Source organism: Manduca sexta, chromosome 10, assembly GCF_014839805.1.
Source record: "Manduca sexta isolate Smith_Timp_Sample1 chromosome 10, JHU_Msex_v1.0, whole genome shotgun sequence".
Classification (NCBI taxonomy): domain Eukaryota; kingdom Metazoa; phylum Arthropoda; class Insecta; order Lepidoptera; family Sphingidae; genus Manduca; species Manduca sexta.
This window is the reverse complement of record NC_051124.1, coordinates 6,896,584-6,919,988: the sequence shown is the minus strand read 5'-3', so window position 1 is coordinate 6,919,988 and position 23,405 is coordinate 6,896,584. Positions and strand designations below refer to the sequence as shown.

Genomic DNA, 23,405 nt, shown 5'->3' with positions numbered 1-23,405 from the left:
AGGTAGGTACTACTGTTTATTATTTTTTCTATTCTATGATATATCTTTAAATCACATAAATATAGGACTAATTCATACATTCAGCAGGTAGATAATAGTAGCTAAAATGTTGAATAATATTCAGCTCCTACGGAAATTCCAACTCTCAATTTATCGGTACACATTTTACCAAAAATCGGTAAAAATTTAAACCATTGCATTGTCTTGTAACTAGTTGTCAAATGACACCACGTACTGTCAAGTGTGTCATTTGTCAAATAAAAGAAAAAAGAACGCCATCATTTATTACCATTGTATTCGGTTTCAGTGACAAAAAATTACCGAGAACATACGAAAAGTACGCAAAAATGAGTGAATTAGTTTGGGGAATCAAGAACGGTGATATAGACCAAGTTAAAGATATAATAGAGAATAAGGCACGTTTTCTACTTTATGAGATAAATAAGTTGATTGTCTCTTCGTGTAAATATGGAAATTGCAAGTTGTTGGCAAGAGAAAGTCACCTTTTTGTTATATTACAGTGCATTTTATCAGCCGTATTGGCATTCTTTATTTTTCGAAATCATTTATGCAAATTTTACGACCGAGTATATTGCAAAATATTACATTCAAATTGGATTTATTTGCTACGCCACCTAATCAATTAGAGTAGTTACCCTAGCAACGATTCCTTATGATGATAAAACCACATTGTTATATACAAATACAAAAAGTTTCAATATCTTAATATTTTCATATTTTTTGTAATTTGTTTCAGAAAATTGATGTAAATGCACCAATAGATGGGCGAGTGCCGCTTCACTATGCAGCAGACTATGGCCAGACAGTTGTCCTCAACTATTTGCTTGACAAAGGCGCTGATCCCAATGTAAGAATGATAAACAATATCCCTTTATAAACATTATACCCTGATATAAACCTACATAATTATGTTTAGCAATTGTAAAGTAGGTAAATAACATGAAGATGGGCATAAACAATTTGCAAACATGTTATGCCACAGTTCATGCATACTAAACATTATTTAGATAAACCTTAGATTTATCATCTTCACGGGAATGTAAGACATTGAAATAAAAAAAAAGAATTTATAGTTCCCCCATGACCATGAAGGCTACAAAGTCTTCAAAATGTCTGAAGGAAATTATAATATAAAAAACCACAATAATAATAAGTCTTACTCAAACAAAATGCTGATGTTGCATTATTTATACTATTATCTTAATGTGAACATTGTTACTACATTCTGTTGTAAAAATTATTGCATTAACTAATATAGATTAGTTTTCGAATAAAATTTAACATTTTGCAACAAAACAATTGTGATGGCATTTTAAAAATTGCAACATCTTCAATGGTTACTAGTATGGTATGACTGCTTGATTATGGCAGATTTAAGTATGTATGAATATTGAGATTACCCAGAAGGTGGACACATGGTATAATAAAAGTTGTAGGAAGTTGCTGGATGAGGGTCGCTTCAAATAGGTTGATCCTGAAATTTCTGGGGGAGGCCTGTGTTCAACAGTGCATACATGCAGCTGATGATGATGATGTTCAGTATTACCTACTTATATCATCTTACATTATTGAATGACCATAATAACTTAAAGCCAGTAATGAATAAGTAGTCATACCATATGAGGATAATAACTATGTAACATTTTGTATTGGATGACAACTCAATCAACACATTGTTTTATTATTAATAGAAATGATTGTAACAAGGACATTGTCTTAAAATAAAAATTAATAAGTGTTGTCTTGAATTGTATCAGAGGTAGGGTTGTATTATTTATTATTGTTACAGGCTTTGGATAAACATGGCATATCTGTCTTACTGGCTGCCATATGGGAGGGACATACGGACTGCGTGAAGACGCTGTTGAAAAATGTAATGTATTTCCAAAATATATATTTGATGCTAATGAAACAAGTTCTTAATGCAATCCACAAATACTTGTCTTGCCTGAGTTCTTAAGGATATATCTTTTGTGAGGTTTTTCAAGAGAGATTATTACAGCAGGAGTCAATAGCTGTTGCTATCAAGACTAATTCTGGGATTAACAATTTATCTTTTTTCAGGGTGCATCCAAAAACGGTAAAACCCCAGATGGCACCCCATATATCGAAGCTGCAGAGAAAGAAGAAATCAAAGAGCTTTTGACATAGATTGAGTATTAACAACAATCATGTAGTCATATTTTGCATTCGCTCATTTATTTCATAATGCTAAGGTAAAGTCACTCTAGAATTGAACAATAAATTAAACCATTATATTTTTACATGCATTTATTTACAATGTAATGAATTATTTTTATATGCTCAACATATTAATGAATATGTATTTATTGTGCGTCCATTTATTAGTGTGTGACATAAAGGCCTAGCCCTCAGCCCTTGCGGCATTGGTAGGAGTATACAAGTGCCGCATGATATATTGTAATTAGCTGAGTATTGCTTGCGAAATTATCATAAAAGCCCCATTGTCAAATACATTTAGCAAATAAATTATTTAATTATAAGATATAATTCCAGCAGGTAAGATGTAATTTTTATTGCTAAAATAATAAAATGATAACAAATTGTAAATTTACATTTATTTTACAAATACACACCATATAGATAGTCAATTTGTTGAAACATATAATTGATAACATTTTACACCATTTTTTTAAATAAAACAAAATAAATAATTTAACAAAACAAGAAATAAAATTAACATTAAACACAGCAATTTATTTCATAGAAAGACAATTTATGATTGCTTCATATTGCAATCTTTCTTGTATCATATGATTCACATGCATTATAAATTGATACACATACAGTTTCTGAATTAAAATCTGAACTGTCAATAAATAAATACACATTATATGACTTATGTCTTATAGAAGACATGTTAACACATTAATGTACTTATTATTTAATTACTGCTACAAATCACTGTTCCCTGAATATTTTTTATATTTGTTATTCTTAGGTGGACAATAACAGGCATTTTTCTGTGCATCCAAATAAGACTTGCATCCAAGTGTTAATGTGCCTGTAAATAATAACTTTGCAGCTGCTTTACAACCTGCAAAAAGGAAACAATATTAATTTCAGAGGTTTAAATATATTAGTTTCTAGTTGTATATTCTTTAAACATTTTCTTTGAAACATTATATTTATAAACCAGACTATTTTCATTCTGGAACGACAAAATGTCTTATTTAATCGAAAATATTCATTATACTATATGAAAAATTATCAGTGAGGACCAATTGGACATAGATACGCAAAAAGAATATCAATGAGCAAAAATACAATTTAAACTTCAATCCTCACTATTTCAAAAGTGTAATTTTATAGGCTGGATCCTTTTTGCATATCTACGTCCAATTAAGGTATTGCAGGAATAAGTGAATAATACCTTTTGTTACGGTTTCTCCTCCTACATTCAAAGATTTGTATGAGTCACAGTAATTGTATAAACATCTTTTAAAGTCTAAATCGCAAGTTTCCTTGCCACTGTTGCATGTGTCATAACAAATGTCATGTGTGTCACAGCATTTCGTCATCTGCTCCAGTGGTAAATACTCCGATGCTATTTCAAAACCAAGTGAACCGCATCCATCTGACTTTGGTATGTGATTGCGGTTACGAACTGGTCTGTGTCCTGGAAATGTTTCACAATATTATGTTGTTACATGTTTATTATTGAAAATTGCTACAACTTATATTTAGCAAGTTTATAACATACAAGCATAATAGATATAAAGTCCTCAGGATATTTGAATAAAATTACTAAAGCCTATGAAATAAAGATAGGTAAATTCGGACTACCATTTAACGTATATAGTACCTACTACCTAAATATTGAATATATTACAAGTTCGTACCTTCAGGGCAACTAAAAATACATTCTTCCTCAACAGCCGCGTCAAAGATTTCGTGCAAAGATCTAAACTTCTCTGCTACAGTGATCGCATTCCTCAGCATATCCCCAAACACAGATTCCGCCGATAACACTGCATCTTTTAAATTTCTTAACATACTTGAACCGATACCAGTGTACGCATAGGCGGCAAAAGTTAAAATATATATAAAAATCTTCTTATATGGCAAATCCATCGTTGTATGTTATATGCGGCCTATATTTTAAACATTTTACAAGTATTTTGCAGTCTTACAAAACCTTAAAAACACGTCATTCCTCTGAGTTTTGGAATAAAGCCAGATTATTTTTCATCGTATTTTGACGAATTGACATTTACGTTTTCAGTGTTATGACTTGCCAACAGACGTCTGTATAAAAATCGGTAAACGAATCGGTAGTCGATAGTCGATAGCCACTGTCACTTTCAGTAACACAGTGGACCGGATAAAATACTCGTTTGATTTAACCACTTCTCCCTCAGAACAAGAACAAGCATAGAAGGAATCTAAATTACCCTCATATACTTATCCTATTTTTTCAAATAGGCCAAAACCGTTGAAAAGAACGAGACAAATATTATGTTGCTATGGTCGGCTTGCGTACACTTTAAAATAACCAAATGGTTACCTTTGGTCCTCTTTATGATGCCGAATTAAAAAGCAAATAAAATGTCAAATGTTCTAACTTGCCAATCCCAAACAATGTCACAAACGCGACCACACAATTTAGTTATGTTATACTTCAACGCGTGCTTTTCAAAAGTGGCTACATGTTTTGTAATATTTTTGTTGTTAATTTTAATAAATACACAGTGATAAAGCGGTACAATATAGCCCTAGGAACAAGCAATGGCCTGCGTTATTGTGGGGTGTAAATCTCATTCTTCTCGTAAAGAAAATGAAACTGAAATCATCAGCTTCCATCGGTGAGTAAACAAAAATCGTATATATTTGCTTAAACCCTGTATATAAGTGCAAAAAGTGTTATTAATTATACTTTATTATGCTGTAGTCATATTATAATCTGCTGTTGGCCATTCGATCCAGTCATTATTAAGTATTTTTCATTTTAACCAATTTACGTAGTCGTGATCAATAGTGTTGTGCTGCATATTCTGTCGATAACATAGATGTTAGTATATTGTAGTTTACTATTTTGCATAAATTGCCTTTTACTTTCAATGTATGGTGGTGTAGTGGTAAAAGCCACTTGGAAACCGTGCGCGAAGGCTGGGGTCGAGGAAACTATCTGATTTTCATAGTGTGTTTCATACAATGTGTTTCATTGCAGATGATGCTATGAGGCAAAAATGGATCGTTTCCATAGCTCGTCCCAATTGGCATTGGAAAAAAACAGCACCGTGTTTGCTCTAAGCATTTCGACAAAGTTTTATTAACATTGAAATAAGTTATCAAACATATGTGACATGAATGATACCGGTTTGTTTTAATTTTACTGTCCCATTTTAGTAGCTTTTGTCAAATCACACCTCTTGGGTATCTTTTAATCCCTAAGAACAGAAGGCGTACTGGCTTTCTCCTAGACGAAATTCCGGCCGATTTCTTGTTTGATACTTACAGCGGTTTCCATTCCTTCCGAAATTTCTAACATTTTCTTAATTTAATAATCTAAATGCTAAACCATTTTTGTGTGAATGATATTGGTATGTTGTAGTGATGTTTTGGTACTTGAATACCAAATCAGGGTTTTGATATCTTTTTTAGCCTCTATCTAAAATAGCAATTTGCAACGGTTTGTAGTTGACTGACCGAAAAGTGTTTATTTTAGCAGGTCTGTGAATTTACCATAGCCGATAGACAAAGCATCTATCGATATCGATAAGATGTCAGAAGGGATCGCAACACAATTAAATTTCTTGCTGTCTAAGACAGAGTACGCTCAAATGTCATAGTGTTACTTCTATGCTTGTCATTGTTCTGAGACTTCTCCTAATGAGAATTATCTCAGGATGATTATAATAGCGTTAGAGGATATAAATGAGTACTAACCAAATCCATTGAATAACAAAATTAAACTTCATTTTCATAAAAATCCGTTCAGATTTTGAGAAAATCGATAATATTACTATAATATATATTACGATAATATTCGATAATATAACTTTGTTTTTATTTATAGATAAGACAAGAATAATCGGTAATTTACATCAATGTGCATCTTTGTTTCTTTTGAACGACAAACATTTCCAACACCGTGTTTTCGTTGAAATTTTGCCCATAGTGTATGGGTGTTAACATTCATTACGCGTATCTAGAGTTAATTTCATAAACTTTATGTGTATATTGTTTAAAAAAAGCAGTACTTTTAGTTGTGACACGTAACAATGAAAACGCGTTATATATGTACCGAATTTATTTTGTAATCTATATATATAAAAGAAAGTTGTGTTAGTTACACTATTTATAACTTAAGAACGGCTGAACCTATTTGGCTGAAAATTGGTAGGTAGGTAGTTTAGAACCAGGAGACGGACATAGGATACTTTTTATACCGTTTTCGTTGGACCAGACATAAAACGTGGTATAACAAAAAGAAATTTGGAATAGAGATAATTTAAAAACCTGGGAAGGTTATGGGTTATCCCGGGAAAATATATAGTGGGACTTTTATCCAGGACAACTCATTCACGCGGGTGAAGCCGCAAGCAAAAGCTAGTAATATGATATAATAATTAAGTTTTAACCCATGTATTTAGTCATGAGTTATGCGGCAGATACAGATTCCCTTACCTCTATGAACTCATCCAAAACATTTTTGACGTTTTATAATGAAAAAAAAATCCATCTTCTGCATGTAACTCATATTAAGACCTTGGGAAAGCTACTTTCTAGAACGGGTAAATATAAAGCGGGACTTTTATCCCAGAAAAATCCTTCATGCTAGCAAAGCCGTGAGCATAAGCTAGTAACCAATAAAATAAGAATCGACTATAAATATTTTTTTTGCTGGCAACATAATTTTAAGATCCGGTAGCCATATTGTTTTAAAAAGTTATCCTTTTCCGTTTTGTTGTCGTGAAAAATGACGGGCTTTAGCAATAAGGTGAGAAGAAAATTGTAAATATCATGTAAAAATCACAAAGATATGTATATTACTATTAAAAAAACGAAGACTTATTTGTGTATTGTATTAGCATGTCTGTGAAGCGTAAATTATTTTCGTAATGACATATTTTTTGATACACGTGCATGCTTCATGCATGATTGTTATTTTCGTCGAATATATTTAGTTCAAATTAATTTCATTAATATGAAAGCCATATCCCGCAGCTCTAATATAACTAACATCAGTGATATAATCTTCTAAAAGTGTAAATCAAGTTTCGAAAAAGAAAGAGGTTATGGCGGTACGTCAGGTTCAGTGTGTAACGCGTGTGATTTGTGTTGCAGGCCATAGTGATCGATGGCCGCGGGCATCTGCTCGGCCGCCTGGCCGCAGTCATCGCTAAAGTCTTGCTGGAAGGAAACAAAGTTGTTGTTGTTCGTTGCGAACAGATCAATATTTCCGGCAACTTCTTCAGGTGAGCTCGTGATTTATTTACTTTTGTAGCGACCATCATTGGTCCTGGATTGTTGCTTGAACACTTCGTAAATTAAAAAGAAAAAAATAAATCTATTTTAAATGATGTTTTCTTGGGTAATTTGCGACTGAATGTTTATAAAACCTCATGTTGTCACTTATTTAGATACTGATATTTTGTTGGACATGCTTTTATAGTGGTATTTTAAACATCGCTATATGAGTGGTGATTACTTTCAGGAACAAATTGAAGTTCATGTCATTCCTGCGCAAGAGATGCAATGTGAACCCTGCTCGTGGACCTTTCCACTTCAGAGCACCATCCAAAATCCTCTGGAAGACAGTCCGAGGTATGTTATGAATTAACATTGTAATACTTTTAAATGCATATTGAAACTGAAGAATCATATGTTTATAAAAGTAACATCTTCTATGTAGGTTGGTCTGCATTCATTGATGAAAAAGCATGGCTATTTTGATTAAGTCTTAGTGCAGTTAGATTGTGGATTTTGAAATTTTAGGCTCAATTCTCAATGGCTCGTGGACGGTATGTGTGTTGGTCCTACAATATTAATGGTTGAAAGGGTAATTGACTTGAGCAATATTCAGTTTCATAGATATTTAAAATTGACCCCTTTTTTTTCTATGTTTTATTAACATAGTTAAAAAAATTTTTCAGAAAATGACACTTAAATAAATTATCCTTTCAAACATTGATATACAAATAAATTGCTAAGGAATGGGTTTTGGGCCTTATATCTAAGCCCACCTCACTTTTATGTCTTCAGTCAGAAATAACCTCTAAGGAACTTACATGCGCTACTTGCACCTCTGCCTACTGTTATGGGGATAAAAGACAAGAAATTACTTGAACTTACTCACATTATGTGGGAAGCAATGGAACAGAAGGTGTAAATATGTGAATGACTCTTGAAATAAGAAGGTGCATTAGATGCAAACATAGAAAAAATTTAATATGAATAAAATTTAAACTCACTTAAAATCAACAAATATAAAACTTTCTAATGGAATATAAAAAGAAAAATCTGCATAATTCAATAATACTACACTGATGATTATTCTATCCTTATTACCTACATTATTTGAGGTTTGTGATAAAACTTACATTATGAAGAAATTCCATATATTTAACTTATCTATTGACAACCTTAAAACATTTCTAACAAACAATGTGCATTTTCCCAAGGCATGATCCCACACAAGACTGAGCGTGGGAAGAGCGCGCTGAGAAGGCTCCGCGCGTACGATGGTTGTCCTCCGCCTTACGACAACCGCCGTCGCGTCGTTGTCCCCGCCGCTCTGCGCGTCTTCTGCCTAAAGCCCGGCCGCAAGGTAAATACATGGTTTAACAAGATGCTTAGAAAAAATATTAAGATATTTATATTATAACCTGTGTAAGTGGGAGTTGTTAGGTAGTGTTATGGTTTCCAGTCAGTTGTGAACCTTACCATTAGGTTTGCTTTTCTTCAGGACCTATCAGAATACTTAAATAGTATATTATTTATCATTTTATGTAGTGATGTTTACACAAGGGTAATTTGCGACTGAAAAATCATGTTGCAATCATAAATCGTCTGAACTATTATTCAAAATATATTTTAAAGCAGTTGATTTTAGAACAAAATTTTTATACATGTGGAATTTTATCAGTACTGTCACGTCGGCCGCCTGTCGCATGAAGTCGGCTGGAAGTACCGCGAGGTAGTCCGCAAGCTTGAGGACAAGAGGAAAGTCAAGGCTGTTAAGAGGGTCGCCTACGAGAGGAAACTCAAGGTATGTATATCTAATTGTAATGATGGGACTATGTAATTGTTATATGCCATTAATTAGAGGGAAGTGTAGGTCAGTGAAAATTTATCACAATAATTGGGCTATAGCGTTAATGTTATACTTAACATTAATACTATAGCCCAATTAATGTGAATGTGAATCAATATTAATTACTATTAATTTTGATTTATTAAAATATTTAAGTTCTTATTGAAGTAATGTTTAACATTTAAGTGTATCCAATATAAAGACAAGACTAGCTGGTTCTGCCTTGCCTGCCAACGCTATTTTTTTTATATATGTTTCCAATAATACAAAATTTTGTATTACAATTTTTAGATTAAAAAAATCTCTTATCGTGACATGGCATTTTATATCGAAATTTGATTTTGTTCTAGTCAATGACAAAATCTGCAATGGAAATACCCTATTTTTGGGCCTATTATAAAAATTTCAAGGGATTCTATAATCACGGAATAGTTTTTGTGATGATCTTTTACCTACATTATTTGATGTTTATGAAAAGAAAACTTTACTGATGAAATCATATAAATGCGAATTATTAACTTTATATAGTACAAACACTTGTATAATAAAATTTATTGTTCTCCAGAAAATCACCAAGGATGCCGGCGAAAAGGTGGTGAAAGCGACGGCGCCATTCACATCTGTCATCCAATCCTACGGATACAACTAGGATTAAGAAATTATACAAAAATAAACCTTATGGTTGACCAACTTGTTGTTTTAATTCATTTACACCCTACTAACTAACTACATTTATAGGTACAGTTAGCTTATTAGTATATCTATACTATTATACGTATATAGCTGAAGTGTTTGAACACGCCAATCTTGGGAACTTATGATTGGAATTGAAAAATTATTTTAGTTTTGGATAAACTATTTATTGGGGAAGGCTATAAACTATTATAATATGATCAGTAGGAGTGGAAATTCTATATTTTTTTTTGATAAAACTGAAAAAAGCATTTCTTTTTAGAGTTTCCGTTACGTGTGCTACGCAAACAATTACAGTTACACAACAAGTAATTTATGAAGGATTAAATATAAAAGAGGACAATTTTATAGCTTTGTAAGGGCTAATCTCAGGGAAAACTAATCCGATTTTGAAAATCCTTTCGCTAATAGGAAGCTACGTAATCCTCAATGCTATAGGCTACTTTTTATACCATACAATTTTTCACGCGACCAAAAGCTAGTTAATTATAAAATAATTGATATTGCTAGGTAACAATGGGGAACGGTGAAATTTTCTGAAAGGGAACCCAACAACATATACTAATATGCATAATTGCGATCTGCAAATCGTTCTAATGATAATTAGATTCTAAATAAATTCTACATAAAGGGAGGCCGGCAGGAATCGGTTTACATGAACCCTTCGCCACTGCTAGGTAACCAAGGGCCCAGGAATAAAAGCTAATACTTAATTGACCCCTGCGACCTAGAATGTGTAATACAACCAGTGGCATGAGCAAAAAAGTTTCCGACCAAATAGATGATAGGTAAGATGCTTTGTTTGTTTTTATGGTGACCTAAAACGAGAACATTGGTCAGGTACAACCGTGTCAACCCTATATAGGTATTTACTTATGCTTATTCAAGACATTTACATAACATATTTGAAGTACCTAAGTAGATAGGTAATAAAGTTTTAACTACATTTTGGGTTTTTGGTGATATACTTATCTGAGATGAAAATAAAACCAATTTGCTGATCTGTAAGTGCGGCTCCGTTGTATGCGTCGCTGCCACAGATTAATTCATACATCATCATCATCATCAGAAAAATTGAAACTTTATGTACCTAGCACATTCAGCCTTATCTCTACAATGTAATGAATATATTTCTGTACGTACTTATATACGTTTTCGGGATTTTATGTAGGTACTTACAAAAAAAACCCTCACGCGGTAGTGTACTTAAGTTGATTGTCGGCTATTATAACTATATTTTGGTATACGGTATACCTAAAGCAATAAATAAGATAGTATAGCATAAAAGTATTCTGCCTACTTACTAGATAAATAAGTATACATTTTATGCGTATTTCGAGACTTAATAATATTTACTAGTAGAAACTCATATTTTACTTACTTACCTTATAATAATTGTGTGCTTGCCTATGGGTAACCTACATACACGTTACAACACAATAGTTATAATATTTTATGTGAACCTTTGTGGAAGCAACAAAGTTTCTTATGTAGGATAGAATGACGTCATAGGAAACCAATTTATGAGTTCAATTTGATGCTCCAGGGGATACAATCAGATAATTATTTTATACCCGAGGACAAATCTTCTCGTGCAGCTGTGACCAGCGATAACACTTGTGCCTCACGTACTATTTCTATCATTCTTGATACTTGAAAGTATTTTCTCTTGAAATCATATTTTTGGAGTTTACATAATAGCTAGGTTGGGTACATTGAGATATAAAAATAGACATCTACAGATGCCATTAAGATGTCCCATCTTATAACTCGCAACCCATAGAAGAAACTGTGCCAATATATTTTGATATGTAAGTAATATATCTGCAGTGGTTTCCTTTTATAGCCTTTATCATTCCTTCCGTATATAAAGAGAATTCCAAGCGGAATTCGAAATATGATCCTCTTGTGCAGAAGAGCTAGATCCTCCAACCAATTAACCATAGCAATGCGCGCTAAATAGGCCTCATCATCGTTTACCACCAACGGAATACCTTTGATACCTACCACTATTTTCCATAACCGAAAACAGTCATTAAAATTTCACAAAAATCAGAAAACAGTTAAAAGTCCTTACGACTCAAGTAGTTCTCAGGAATTCTGTTTGCTAGGTCGAAAAAATACCTACCTGTTAAGCATGTTTATCGAATGGTAGAAATCTCACAATTCCCAGTAAGTACGTTAGCTACAATGTTCGATTGGGACAAAACAGATCTTCTAGATACACTGCAGTTTAGCAGCATCTAATATCAAAATAGTCGGTGTCTACGGTACCTGTCTATCAAGACAGAAGCTGGCATACGAGAGATCGATAGTTTGTTACCTAGTAAAACAACATTAATATTTTAAATTAAGTGATTATAAGTCTACAAATTGCGGAGTAGGTAATAAAATTTCTTACTTTTGTAATCCGCAATCCTAAAGTTACGCAAGGATGTAGATACATCGCATCTCTCTACACAAACCCCTTCGCGTAGGTTGCTGAAAATTGAATGCGTTCTAGCGCCTAATAATCGTTCGATCCGACACTCTCCTATGCAGTATAAAAGGAGGTGTCGGTCACAGAAGAAATCAGTTCAGAAGCAGCCTTCTCAGGTTTACTTCTAACGATAAAGCGAACGAGAAAATCTTACATAGAGGGCACACAGTTACTATGAATAACTGGCGTTTATTTATTATTGCGTTTGTCGCGATATTACAACCGATTGCCTCTTTTAGAGAGTGCAATCTTGTTAATGGAAGGGACCGGTGCTGTGATCGCCAATTGCTTCAAGACGGTCGTCAAAATACTCATGGAATACACCAATTCAAAACTTTTATTAAAGAAGAATACAGCTTGCAAAGCGTAAACAACAGCCCTTACGTTCAACACCATGACGCAAAGGAATATGATTCGAAGGTAATCTTTCCATCAACTCAATCATTTCACGAATTCCGTGGAAGGCACAGAACATTGCAGTCTCTAAGGGAAACTGATTCAGATGCGGACAGCCATCGTTTAAAATCTCGAATCTCTAGGGAATTGAGAGAAGAATATCAAAGACAAATAAGAGATTTTGAACTTCCTAAAAATCAATTTGAATTAGCGCATGAGCGTTTATACGGGATTATAAAATCGTCGGAAAAAAGAAATCGTCACGCAAAAAAACAATTAGACAGCCGCCGTATCTGGGATGTAGTAGACAGCCAACATGCAAGAAATGAAGAGAGCCGACCGAACCGTCGCTCCAAGGATGAGGTGGACAGCCGCCGCACCATGGAAACATTAGCAAGCGGTCGCTCCAGGGATGAGGTGGACAGCCGCCGCTCCATGAAAACACTAGCAAACCGTCGTTCTAGAGATGAGGTAGATAACCGCCGCTCTATGGAAACGTTAGCAAACCGTCGCTCTAGGGATGAGGTGGACAGCCGCCGTGTAAGGAATGAAGTTAACAGCCGCCGTGTAGAAAATGAAGTGGACAGCCGCCGCACCATGGACACATTAGCAAACCGTCGCTCCAGGGATGAGGTGGACAGCCGCCGCTCCATGGAAACGTTAGCAAACCGTCGCTCTAGGGAAAAGCAGGACAATCACCGCGCAATGGAAACGTTAGTTGACCGTCACTCCAGGCACGAGGTAGACAGCCGCCGCTCCATGGAAACTTTAGCAAATCGTCGCTCCAGGGATGAGGTGGACAGCCGCCGCTCCATGGAAACACTAACAAACCGTCGTTCTAGAGAGGAGGTAGATAACCGCCGCTCTATGGAAACAGGAAACCGTCGCTACAGGGATGAGGTAGACAGCCGCCGCTCCATGGAAACACTAACAAACCGTCGTTCTAGAGATGAGGTAGATAATCGCCGCTCTATGGAAACAGGAAACCGTCGCTCCAGGGATGAGGTGGACAGCCGCCGCTCCAGGGATGAGGTGGACAGCCGTCGCTCCATGGAAACACTAGCAAACCGTCGTTCTAGAGATGAGGTAAATAACCGCCGCTCTATGGAAACGTTAGAAAATCGTCGCTCCAGGGATGAGGTGGACAGCCGCCGTATAAGGAATGAAGTTAACAGCCGCCGCTCCATGCAAACATTAGCAAACCGTCGTTCTAGAGATGACGTAGATAACCGCCGCTCTATGGAAACAGGAAATCGTCGCTCCAGGGATGAGGTGGACAGCCGCCGCTCCAGGGATGAGGTGGACAGCCGCCGCTCCATGGAAACATTAGCAAACCGTCGCTCTAGGGAAAAGCAGGACAATCACCGCGCAATGGAAACGTTAGCTGACCGTCACTCCAGGGATGAAGTGGACAGCCGCCGCTCCAGGGATGAGGTGGACAGCCGCCGCTCCAGGGATGAGGTGGACAGCCGCCGCTCCATGGAAACATTAGCAAACCGTCGTTCCAGGGATGTGGTAGACAGCCGCCGTTCTATAGAAATATTAGCAATCCGAGGTTCTAGAAATGAGGTAGAAAGCCGCCATGCAATGGAAACGTTAGCTGACCGGCGCTTCAGGGACGAGATAGACAGCCGCCGCTCCATGGAAACATTAGCAAACCGTCGCTCCAGGGATGAGGTGGACAGCCGCCGTGTAAGGAATGAAAATAACAGCCGCCGTGTAGAAAATGAAGTAGTCAGTCGCCGCGCCATGGACACATTAGCAAACCGTCGCTCCAGGGATGAGGTGGACAGCCGCCACACCATGGAAACATTAGCAAACCGTCGCTCTAGGGATGAGGTGGACAGCCGCCGCTCCAGGGATGAGGTGGACAGCCGCCGCTCCATGGAAACACTAGCAAACCGTCGTTCTAGAGATGAGGTAAATAACCGCCGCTCTATGGAAACGTTAGAAAATCGTTGCTCCAGGGATGAGGTGGACAGCCGCCGTATAAGGAATGAAGTTAACAGCCGCCGTGTAGAAAATGAAGTAAACAGCCGCCGCACAATGGAATCATTAGTAAACCGTCGGTCCAGGGATGAGGTGGACAGCCGCCGCACCATGGAAACATTAACAAACCGTCACTCCAGGGATGAGGTGGACAGCCGCCGCTCCATGGAAACACTAGCAAACCGTCGTTCTAGAGATGAGGTAAACAACCGCCGCTCTATGGAAACGTTAGAAAACCGTCGCTCCAGGGATGAGGTGGACAGCCGCCGTGTAAGGAATGAAGTAGACAGCCCCCGCGCCATGGAAACACTAGCTGACCGTCGCTCCAGGGATGAGGTGGACAGCCGCCGCACCATGGAAACATTAACAAACCGTCACTCCAGGGATGAGGTGGACAGCCGCCGCTCCATGGAAACACTAGCAAACCGTCGTTCTAGAGATGAGGTAAACAACCGCCGCTCTATGGAATCATTAGTAAACCGTCGGTCCAGGGATGAGGTGGACAGCCGCCGCACCATGGAAACATTAACAAACCGTCACTCCAGGGATGAGGTGGACAGCCGCCGCTCCATGGAAACACTAGCAAACCGTCGTTCTAGAGATGAGGTAAACAACCGCCGCTCTATGGAAACGTTAGAAAACCGTCGCTCCAGGGATGAGGTGGACAGCCGCCGTGTAAGGAATGAAGTAGACAGCCCCCGCGCCATGGAAACACTAGCTGACCGTCGCTCCAGGGATGAGGTGGACAGCCGCCGCACCATGGAAACATTAGCAAACCGTCGCCCCTGGGATAAGGTGGACAGCCGCCGTGTAAGGAATGAAGTAGACAGCCCCCGCGCCATGGAAACACTAGCTGACCGTCGCTCCAGGGATGAGGTGGACAGCCGTCGCTCCATGGAAACATTAGCAAGCCGACGCTTCAGGGAAAAGCGGGACAATCGCCGCGCAATGGAAACTTTAGCTGACCGTCACTCCAGGGACGAGGTAGACAGCCGCCGCTCCATGGAAACATTAGCAAACCGTCGCTCCAGGGGTGAGGTGGACAGCCACCGCGCCATGGAAACATTAACAAACCATCGATCCAGGGATGACTTGGACAGTCGCCGCGCCATGGAAACATTAGCAAGCCGTCGCTCCAGGGATGAGGCGGACAGCCGCCATGTAAGGAATGAAGTTAACAGCCGCCGTGTAGAAAATGAAGTAGTCGGCCGCCGCGCCATGAACACATTAGCAAACCGTCGCTCCAGGGATGAGGTGGACAGCCGTCGCTCCAGGGATGAGGTGGACAGCCGCCGCACCATGGAATCATTAGCAAACCGTCGCTCCAGGGATGAGGTGGACAGCCGCCGTGTAAGGAATGAAGTAGATAGCCCCCGCGCCATGGAAACACTAGCTGACCGTCGCTCCAGCGATGAGGTGGACAGCCGCCGCTCCATGCAAACATTAGCAAACCGTCGCTCCAGCGATGAGGTGGACAGCCGCCGCACCATGGAAACAATAGCAAGCCGTCGCTTCAGGGAAAGGCGGGACAATCGCCGCGCAATGGTAACTTTAGCAAGCCGTCGCTCCAGGGATGAGGTGGACAGCCGCCGCGCCATGGAAACATTAACTAACCGTCGATCCAGGGATGACTTGGGCAGCCGCCGCGCCATGAACACGTTAGCAAACCGTCGCTCCAGGGATGAGGTGGACAGCCGTCGCTCCAGGGATGAGGTGGACAGCCGCCGCTCCATGGAAACACTAGCAAACCGTCGTTATAGAGATGAGGTAAATAACCGCCGCTCTATGGAAACGTTAGCAAACCGTCGCTCCAGCAATGAGGTGGATAGCCGCCGTGTAAGGAATGAAGTAGATAGCCCCCGCGCCATGGAAACACTAGCTGACCGTCGCTCCAGCGATGAGGTGGACAGCCGCCGCTCCATGCAAACATTAGCAAACCGTCGCTCCAGCGATGAGGTGGACAGCCGCCGCTCCATGCAAACATTAGCAAACCGTCGCTCCAAGGATGAGGTGGACAGCCGCCGTGAAAGAAATGAAGTTAACAGCCGCCTCGCCATGGAATCATTAGCAAGCCGTCGCTCCAGGGATGACGTGGACAGCCGCCGTTCCATGGAAACATTAGTTTACCGTCGCTCCAGGGATGAGGTGGACAGCCGTCGCTCCAGGGATGAGGTGGACAGCCGCCGTGTAAGGAATGAAGTAGATAGCCCCCGCGTCATGGAAACACTAGCTGACCGTCGCTCCAGCGATGAGGTGGACAGCCGCCGCTCCATGCAAACATTAGCAAACCGTCGCTCCAAGGATGAGGTGGACAGCCGCCGTGAAAGAAATGAAGTTAACAGCCGCCTCGTCATGGAATCATTAGCAAACCGTCGCTCCAAGGATGAGGTGGACAGCCGCCGCACCATGGAAACATTAGCAAGCCCTCGTTCCAGGGATGAGGTGGACAGCCGCCGCACCATGGAAACATTAGCAAACCGTCGCTCCAGGGATGAGGTGGACAGCCGCCGTGTAAGGAATGAAGTAGATAGCCCCGCGCCATGGAAACACTAGCTGACCGTCGCTCCAGCGATGAGGTGGACAGCCGCCGCTCCATGCAAACATTAGCAAACCGTCGCTCCAGCGATGAGGTGGACAGCCGCCGCACCATGGAAACAATAGCAAACCGTCGCTCCAAGGATGAGGTGGACAGCCGCCGTGAAAGAAATGAAGTTAACAGCCGCCTCGTCATGGAATCATTAGCAAACCGTCGCTCCAGCGTTGAGGTGGACAGCCGCCGCTCCATGCAAACATTAGCAAACCGTCGCTCCAAGGATGAGGTGGACAGCCGCCGTGAAAGAAATGAAGTTAACAGCCGCCTCGTCATGGAATCATTAGCAAACCGTCGCTCCAAGGATGAGGTGGACAGCCGCCGCACCATGGAAACATTAGCAAGCCCTCGTTCCAGGGATGAGGTGGACAGCCGCCGCACCATGGAAACATTAGCAAACCGTCGCTCCAGGGATGAGGTGGACAGCCGCCGTGTAAGGAATGAAGTAGATAGCCCCCGCGCCATGGAAACACTAGCTGACCGTCGCTCCAGCGATGAGGTGGACAGCCGCCGCTCCATGCAAACATTAGCAAACCGTCGCTCCAGCGATGAGGTGGACAGCCGCCGCACCATGGAAACAATAGCAAACCGTCGCTCCAAGGATGAGGTGGACAGCCGCCGTGAAAGAAATGAAGTTAACAGCCGCCTCGTCATGGAATCATTAGCAAACCGTCGCTCCAGCGTTGAGGTGGACAGCCGCCGCTCCATGCAAACATTAGCAAACCGTCGCTCCAAGGATGAGGTGGACAGCCGCCGTGAAAGAAATGAAGTTAACAGCCGCCTCGTCATGGAATCATTAGCAAACCGTCGCTCCAAGGATGAGGTGGACAGCCGCCGCACCATGGAAACATTAGCAAGCCCTCGTTCCAGGGATGAGGTGGACAGCCGCCGCACCATGGAAACATTAGCAAACCGTCGCTCCAGGGATGAGGTGGACAGCCGCCGCGCCACGGAAACATTAGCAAATCGTCGCTCCAGGGATGAGGTGGACAGCCACCGCACCACGGAAACATTAGCAAACCGTCGCTCCAGAGATGAGATGGACAGCCGACGCGCCATGGAATCATTAGCAAGCCGTCGCTCCAGGGATGACGTGGACAGCCGCCGTTCCATGGAAACATTAGTTTACCGTCGCTCCAGGGATGAGGTGGACAGCCGCCGTGTAAGGAATGAAACAGACAGCCCCCGCGCCATGGAAACACTAGCTGACCGTCGCTCCAGGGATGAGGTGGACAGCCGCCGCTCCATGCAAACATTAGCAAGCCGTCGCTCCAGGGATGAGGAGGTCAGCCGCCGCTCCATGGAAACATTAGCTAACCGTCGCTTCAGGGATGAGGTGGACAGCCGCCGCGCCATGGAAACATTAGCAAGCCGTCGTTCCAGGGATGAGGTGGACAGCCGCCGCGCCATGGAAACATTAGCAAACCGTCGTTCTGGAGATGAGATAGATAGCCGCCGAGCCATGGAAACATTACATGGCCGTCGCGCCAGGGATGAGATAGACAGTCGCCATTTAAGAAATGAAGTGGATAGAAGCGGTATGGATACAGTTCTTCGCACTCGTTTTGACAACAGTATCATTCTTAATTCGAATAGAATGGTATCGAAGTGTAGAAAAATGATTACCAGTTTTGCGAATGACCGTAGACCTCGATTAACTGATCTAAGTGTAAATCGAAACTCTGTGACGCGTGTTGACTTCTTTATACGCAGAAATATATCTGGAGTTTTTAGAGAACATCTATCTAACGAAAAAAATATAATGGAACAAGATACAACGTATGCACGACTTCAAAATATCAGAGCATCCAGAAATAACGAACAGGCACTTTCTACGAATGAAGAACTGAAGTATCCTCAAGACATCTTGCCTATTAACTGGCAACATGTATTATACACACTTCAAGCGATTTATTTATGCGGCGTACTTGTGCAGATTTTCAATGAAAATGTATCGAAGAAACATAAAACAAAGTAAGCTTAAATAATTTAGATCAAACAAGAGAGTAAATTTATTGGGGCATTCAAATTAATATTTCTATTTTTATTTTCAGATCTCTCTCCTGGTGGATTCCTCAGACAACTTTTATTAAGGTCAACTAAGGTTTCAACATATCGAATATAGAGCTATGCCAAAAGACCACTTGTATTGTTAAAATGGATAAATTGTAATATTATATTGTAAAGAAGTATATTTGTAATATAGCAATTATCATAATATTTACAATAAAGAAATGATATATTACATAAAGTCATTTTATTATAGTTAAATAACAGAACCAACAACTTTCAAAATATAATATAGATTAACAAATTTAAAACATAGAAATTGTATACACTTTAATTTTTTGTACTGGACTACACTAAAACATTCAACTTAATTTTATATAAGGAAAAAAGTTTCAATCAAGCATAATGTATATAGGAATTTTAAAATTTCGAACCTGATCAACTATTTTTGTGATTAATAACTTTCCAAACAATTTGCAAGACATGACACAAGATTTCTTACAAAAATATAATGATAAAGATATAATATTAACTTTATTCATTGGGGAATATAATGTTTTTTTTTATTTGCAAATGAAAGACCCAATTTATATAAACATACTATGATTTATTTATCCTTAACAGTAAACAAAATAATATTAAAGGTCTAATGTATCAGTTGGCTTCTTATGTTGGCCTTCATACCATGCTTTAGAAATCATTCTTTTCATTTCATCATCACCAGTCTCATACCTGTATGGAAATAACAGATGTAATAAATTCTTTATGTATAACCACAAATTTAACAATATCGAGATCTAGCACATAAGGATAGTGCAATAAATTTTTAACATATAATGTGATCTCCCAAAACCACTATAATCCACAAAATAACTGGACTTTGTACAAAGTTTACAGTCAAACCGGGACAATCGATCAGTTCAAGGAAACGCAATAAACTTTTTCCTTATGGAGATTTTTTTTTACATAGAGTTTTTCACATATAGAGATATGGTGGCTTTTCTCACTAATACAGGTATAAATATTACACATCTAATGACTTGAATTTGATGAAATAATTTTGATAGATTTATTATCAACAGATTATATGTACTTTTACAAAAAATTTGTAAAGAATCACAAATATTAAATGTTAAATATACTCAACTGTAGCTTACAGAGGTACAGACAAGTAGCAGACTCATTTATTGAGATTCACAAGGGAAATACAACTTTCTTATAAAGATTTTTGTTTTTCGCATGTAGGGTTTAAGAGGTTTAAATTGATGGGACCTAGCAATTACTCTCACTTGTCTACTTCTCAGTCACACAGGTTTGACTGTATTTATATTCACTATTTTCTTAATTCTATAGTAACAAAAATGTAATTATAGTTGCAAAATCGACACACTTACATATTCTTCATGAGGCTCATTATAGAATCCTGCGGATCTTTCTTGCCCATGTCATCAGTTTTGAAACGGCTGTTACGTTGATCCTCAAATTTCTTTTCAATCTCTGTCATGTGGGACCATTTCACATTGGGATTACTCTTTGCCAAAAACACAACAACCATATCTGAAATCCAGCCACAAAACATAGTTAATATGTCATTTAAAATTTTTAAAATGTGTTTGGGCATATTATTATACACATACAGTGTAGTCCGTTTAGTACGACTTCGCATATAACAACCATCCGTTTTGAGCGACGTAACTATAGGCATATGTTTGGTTTTAATACTGAATCACTTTGAAAGTACATCTGTCTATTACGAATCCGCTTATAACGGCCGACTGCTTTTAACGACGTAATTCCACACAATTGTCCGGTTATAACGACATGCGTTGACGTGATAACAAACAAATTGAATTGAAAAATAATAGAAGCTATTTCCGTCCTGTGTACCCACTTTGCATCGCAGACTAATGAGACTGTTTATTTTACTACAGTTCCTTATTTGCGCGTGCATGCAATATGCACCGTATGCGTGTACCATGTATGCTAATTTAAAATAAATAAATATTTTTACATGTCTCAATGTTTCTTTTTGTCTGCTAGTCGCCTTAAAATGTATTAAAAATATATATTAAATATGCGATTATTAAAAAACAAAAATTGATTGTTTAGTATGACTTCTGGTTATTACGACGTAATATCAACGGTCCCTTGGTCGTCGTTATAACCGGATTCTACTGTATGTGTCTAAGATATCACTTTACATACTAAGTGCATTGTTCCATGTCATAAAAACATTATAATCTTGTTTTCCATTTCACTGTAAAGTAAAATCAGTGAATAGCTGCTTATGCCGACAGTGCTGGCAATATCTGCTCATATGTTTGGCACTAGCAGAATTACTTTTTGGCAGTCTTTTATTGCTTTATTAATACCAGTACTATCGAAAATAATGTTTAAATGCTGTTTCTACTAACTATTGTTGTATAATTACCTGTCTTCTGCTTCCAATGACTTTCCTCTATGTTGATGGGTTCAAGCAGTTTATTAATGACAAGCAAATAATCTTTGTTATCTAGGTTGTCAACATGCAGTTCCATTGAACGCTCTGTAAGCTTACAGTATACCTGGTCCTTGCTCAAAGTTTGGACATTTTTAAGTGTAACAAATACTTTTATGTACTTATCAGATTGATCCCAACCTGAAATGGCATTAGAGTAAAGATTAAATTTTGAATCAATACATCACAATTCGCATATTGAGATTGAATATTTTTTAAGTTGAAAAATATCTAGAACATTAGAAAAATTCGAATTAAGATAAAAAAAAAAAAACTTTTATTAATTAATATAATAAATGACAACATAGTAAATATGGGATAACTTACCATACCCATTTAATTTAATTTGGTATCTTTTGCTTTTAGACTGGGATGAGGTTGCTGATGTAGCTGGAGTGTGAGTTACTTCCATAGGGGTGGTGTTCTCGCTTTCCTTCAACTTGACCATCTCAGTCTCAAGTTTCCTAATTTCCAATGTCAACACATCCTGCACCTTCTTGCGTTTAGCTTGTTTAAGGAGTTCGTTTAACTCATCAACGTCGTCACGCAACTGAAAAGTACCAAAAGTGTACGTAACATGCTAAGCAATAGTGAATTTGCGTATAATCCCAGAAGAACTACTAAAATGACAATATTTAATGCGTAATTTTGATTTACCTACTGAAAATGTATACTTAATCAATTTGCAATATTTATTTTACACCTGATTTATCGTATTTGTTGACACATATTTTCGCTTTTGTGTTAATTAATGAGATTGAAACTAATTCCAATACAAAAATAATGTTTTCAATGACAATGACTATACACACGTGTTTCAAGGGACAACATAAATTCAATATTTAATGGATAAATACATTACTTACCTCTTTAATCTTCGCCTCAGACATTTCTATTGTTTAATATTTGTACCTGAAATAATGCACTAAAATTTAAAGATCTTGGAATCACGTATCCCAGTAGGTAAGTATATTTTTTCCGCGCTCAATACAATAACTGACTGACAAATGTCAGTATTGCCAATATAATAGTGATAGGAGTCAGCTAATGTTCTAGAAAATGCCAGAAGTGTTAGGCTAGATGTACACTGTACACTTCGCTAAGTGGGCATTGAAATTGATACTGCAAATTGTAAACCGTGTCGTACGTAATCGTAATCACAGGGAAAAATCAATGCTAAATTACGATAAGAATGTAATAAATATGTTTGTCACTCGTGAATCAATTATTATATTGAAACCCGAAAGAAATACAGCGACAATCGAAACGACAATGACCTCATTGATATCTCAGAATTGATAAGTATATAATTTTCATAAAAAAAAATATAATGCATATTATTAAAATAAATATACCTATCTACGTAACGAAATAGTTTTTACAAAATATTGATGCGATTTTTTTTTCTTTGCTTTAGTATGTTCGTTCTGTCGAGTAACAAAAAAATCGT

At 38.5% G+C, this 23,405-nt stretch overlaps 6 protein-coding genes across 6 annotated transcripts; 4 read left to right on the top strand and 2 right to left on the bottom strand.

The window, feature by feature from the left end:
- The first annotated feature begins 168 nt into the window (after positions 1-168).
- LOC115455852 (myotrophin) lies at positions 169-2,285 on the top strand. The gene is made up of 4 exons (XM_030184601.2): positions 169-416; positions 758-868; positions 1,811-1,894; positions 2,086-2,285. Exons 1-4 carry the CDS (start codon positions 222-224, stop codon positions 2,170-2,172), a joined length of 477 nt encoding a protein of 158 aa, XP_030040461.1. The 5' UTR covers positions 169-221; the 3' UTR covers positions 2,173-2,285.
- A 297-nt stretch (positions 2,286-2,582) lies between these two features.
- On the bottom strand, positions 2,583-4,273 carry LOC115455851 (group XIIA secretory phospholipase A2). Its single transcript, XM_030184600.2, has 3 exons — positions 3,885-4,273; positions 3,416-3,661; positions 2,583-3,079 (listed from the first exon to the last, which is right to left on the bottom strand). Exons 1-3 carry the CDS (start codon positions 4,114-4,116, stop codon positions 2,937-2,939), a joined length of 621 nt encoding a protein of 206 aa, XP_030040460.1. The 5' UTR covers positions 4,117-4,273; the 3' UTR covers positions 2,583-2,936.
- A 2,599-nt stretch (positions 4,274-6,872) lies between these two features.
- Positions 6,873-9,991, top strand: LOC115455864 (60S ribosomal protein L13a). The gene is made up of 6 exons (XM_030184627.2): positions 6,873-6,985; positions 7,333-7,463; positions 7,703-7,812; positions 8,670-8,815; positions 9,134-9,256; positions 9,867-9,991. Exons 1-6 carry the CDS (start codon positions 6,965-6,967, stop codon positions 9,948-9,950), a joined length of 615 nt encoding a protein of 204 aa, XP_030040487.1. The 5' UTR covers positions 6,873-6,964; the 3' UTR covers positions 9,951-9,991.
- A 2,594-nt stretch (positions 9,992-12,585) lies between these two features.
- LOC119188930 (myosin-2 heavy chain-like) lies at positions 12,586-17,396 on the top strand (the record flags this gene model as incomplete). Its single annotated transcript, XM_037437191.1, has 1 exon — positions 12,586-17,396. A coding segment is annotated over exon 1 (4,749 nt), but the record flags the coding sequence as incomplete, so codon positions are not given.
- A 1-nt stretch (position 17,397) lies between these two features.
- On the top strand, positions 17,398-19,632 carry LOC115455872 (serine/arginine-rich splicing factor 4). Its single transcript, XM_030184633.2, has 2 exons — positions 17,398-19,422; positions 19,503-19,632. Exons 1-2 carry the CDS (start codon positions 17,399-17,401, stop codon positions 19,549-19,551), a joined length of 2,073 nt encoding a protein of 690 aa, XP_030040493.2. The 5' UTR covers position 17,398; the 3' UTR covers positions 19,552-19,632.
- Positions 19,633-20,044: 412 nt separating this feature from the next.
- Positions 20,045-22,995, bottom strand: LOC115455871 (calcyclin-binding protein). The gene is made up of 5 exons (XM_030184632.2): positions 22,822-22,995; positions 22,283-22,505; positions 21,890-22,096; positions 20,853-21,015; positions 20,045-20,190 (listed from the first exon to the last, which is right to left on the bottom strand). The coding sequence occupies exons 1-5, from the start codon at positions 22,843-22,845 to the stop codon at positions 20,097-20,099; spliced, it is 711 nt and encodes a 236-aa protein (XP_030040492.2). The 5' UTR covers positions 22,846-22,995; the 3' UTR covers positions 20,045-20,096.
- Between the last annotated feature and the right edge of the window lie 410 nt (positions 22,996-23,405).